General features: G+C 38.8%; 1 protein-coding gene across 1 annotated transcript; it reads right to left on the minus strand.

Moving 5' to 3' along the window:
• Window positions 1-925: 925 nt before the first annotated feature.
• On the minus strand, window positions 926-2,608 carry LOC109153490 (glycine-rich cell wall structural protein-like). The gene has a single exon (XM_019301357.1). It carries the CDS (start codon window positions 2,606-2,608, stop codon window positions 926-928), a length of 1,683 nt encoding a protein of 560 aa, XP_019156902.1.
• Between the last annotated feature and the right edge of the window lie 514 nt (window positions 2,609-3,122).

Here is a 3,122-nt window from a genome sequence, read left to right on the forward strand (position 1 = left end):
TTGCTAAAAATGATACGGGACTTACTATAATTAACTGCTTGACCAAAAATATTTTCATAATCTCGTAGGCACTTTTTGATTTCCTCAGCCTCTTCAAGTGTTGCTTTGAAGAAAACCGAACATAACTATCATCAACAAAGAAGAGGTGGGAGATACCGGGAGCTCCTCATTAGCGAAAATTCTGTAGAGAAGGTTGAAAAGTTTGGGGTTCCAGGATTGGATTTCAATTATTTATATTTGCCAAGTAAAGTAAATCATTTTCTAATAGAGTCTTTAAAAGTAAATAAACTTTTGAATAACTGTAGACTTTTAAACACTCTATAAAAAATTGAATCCAATATCAGTATATTTTCAAAAAAAAATTTAAAAGTATGAATTAAATACGATAGACTATTAAAGAGTCTTTAAAAGTTTATATTAAATACCATAAAACTTTTAAAGTCAGTTAAAAATTTTGATTGAATACCGTACTTGGAAAGGACAAGACAACTTCTCGTTGCTTGTGGGATTTAAATCAATTATTATTGGGACATTTTATTTAATAATGGAAATTTTATTAGTTTTCCAGTTTTCATCTCATTGTTATTTGTGAAAATTGAAAATTCACACTTTAACTTACTCTGCGTCCAAACCTAAATTTTGATTAACGTTGCATTTCAATCTTCATAAATTTGCATCCACATTTTTATTTATTATTTGTTGGATTCATAATTTACCCTTTGTTTGGATAAACAACCGAGCTACAAATATAGTTACATACAAATCGTATAAGTTACTGGAATGATTTCAGAATAATTTAACTACTTGGGTGAAGATTTTAATTCGATTACATTAATAGTAATTAATGTATTACCATAAAAATGAATACAAATTATGCATAATAACAATTTGTCACAAACTAATACAAAGTTGCAAATCCATCATTTCATAAACCATCTCCAAAACCAGTATTACTTTGATCAACACCACTTCCCGTGCCTTCATTCATACCCAATCCAAAACCACCACCATTACCTAATCCACCGTCGAAATCTGGTAAACCACTGTCATTCCCTCCACCAAAGCCACCTCCAAAACCTCCACCGCCACCAATTACTCCACTTCCAAAGCCATCCCCAATGCCTCCACCGAATCCACCTCCAAAACCACCACCACCACCTAATCCACCGCTGAAATCTGGTAAACCACCTCCATTCCCTCCACCAAAGCCACCTCCAAAACCTCCACCACCACCAATTGCTCCACTTCCAAAGCCACCCCCAATGCCTCCACCTAATCCACCTCCACCACCACTGCCATCACCAATCGTATCTACAAGTCCATCCCCCAACCCTCCCCCTATATCTTTACCTCCATCCCCACCTTCTCCAATCCCACTACTTATTCCACCACCTAATGCACCACCTTGACCAAAACTACCACCACAATTACCTCCTCCACCAAACCCACTTCCAAACCCACCAATTCTCCCTCCAAAACCTCTACCATCATTACCATAACCGTCACCACCTCCGCTTCCACCTCCAAAACCAAACCCAATACCTCCACCACCACCTCCACTTCCACCTCCAAACCCACCCCCTAAGCCACCTCCACCACCTCCACTTCCACCTCCAAAACCAAACCCAATACCTCCACCACCACCTCCACTTCCACCTCCAAACCCACCCCCTAAGCCACCCCCACCACCTCCACTTCCACCTCCAAAACCAAACCCGATACCCCCTCCTCCACCTAAACCAATACCCCCTCCAATATCATCACCTGCTCCACCTCCTAAACTTCCACCTTTACCAAAATCTCTTCCTACACCACCTCCAAACCCAATACCTCCTCCGCCACCTCCACCTATACCTCCCCCAATATCATCACCTCCAAATTCATCCCTTAGACGGCCTCCACCACCTCCACCAGCACCCCATCCAATACTATTGCTACCACCATCTCTTAAGCTTCCACCTTTACCAAAATCACCACTTACACCACTCCCACTACTTCTACCTATATGATCTCCCCCTCCAACACCCCCATTAATTACATTACCAACTTCATCTCCAAAATCCCGTCCAATACCAGCTCCAAAGCGTTCAATTATACCATTACCAATGTCTCTACCACCATCACCTTTACCCTCATTTTTTAAAACAAATTCTTTACCAATGCCCCCAGGTATGTCAATACCTCCACCAACACTTAGACCCCAACTACCATAAATACCACCCCCAAATTTGCCGTCTCCACCACCAATACCACCCTCAATACGTCCACCTATAGCAGCGCATGCTTCAAATCCACCAAGAGCACCACCACTTATGCGCCCCATGTTAATAACATTGTCAACAGTAGCTTTGTTGAGGTTTGCTCCAAGGCCACCACTTACACCAATTCCTCTTTTGTTGAGTAGTTTACTCACACCATTTGTTTCACTACTAATCACGGTTTTTAGATATCTACCTTTACTAGAACCATCTCTTACATGAACACCATTGCCTTCACCTTGGTTTAATCTTCCATAATTAGCACCTAAACCACTCTCACTACGCCCATTATCAACCATATACAAAATAAGCAAAACACAGACAACAACATAAAGAGTAGAAACCCCCATTTTCGGAAATGTTGAAAAGGGTCAAGAAATACTAAACACACAAGATAATAAGCTTTCTAAATGAGCATATATTATATATATAGCAAGAGACCCATAACCACGTACAGGTAGGACCAGACAACTAAGTAAATGCATTATATTCTCCAGTTCAAAATTTCCATATAAGTCTTATTATTAACGTAGTTCACGTTATTTCCGTTCACTACTTGATTCTAAGAATTTTGACTTTTGTCACACATATTTTGTTTTCTTATCAGAATGAGGATTTTGGGTTTCCATGCGCTGGCATATTTAGAAGAAGTTTTGTGTACTTGTTAATTGAAGGATGTGTTTTATTTTGACTAAAAGTTCAAACAAATATTTAGACTTTTGTCAAATATGCAAATATTTTTATCACCAAGTCTCCTAAGATTAATGTATATTTAACTTATAATAATAAAATTATCCAAGAAGTATAAATGAGATGGCTTAAGTCTCTTTCTTCTTAACCAGAAATCTAAATATTAAAAATCAC

Source organism: Ipomoea nil, unplaced genomic scaffold (genome assembly GCF_001879475.1).
Source record: "Ipomoea nil cultivar Tokyo-kokei standard unplaced genomic scaffold, Asagao_1.1 scaffold2494, whole genome shotgun sequence".
Lineage (NCBI taxonomy): Eukaryota > Viridiplantae > Streptophyta > Magnoliopsida > Solanales > Convolvulaceae > Ipomoea > Ipomoea nil.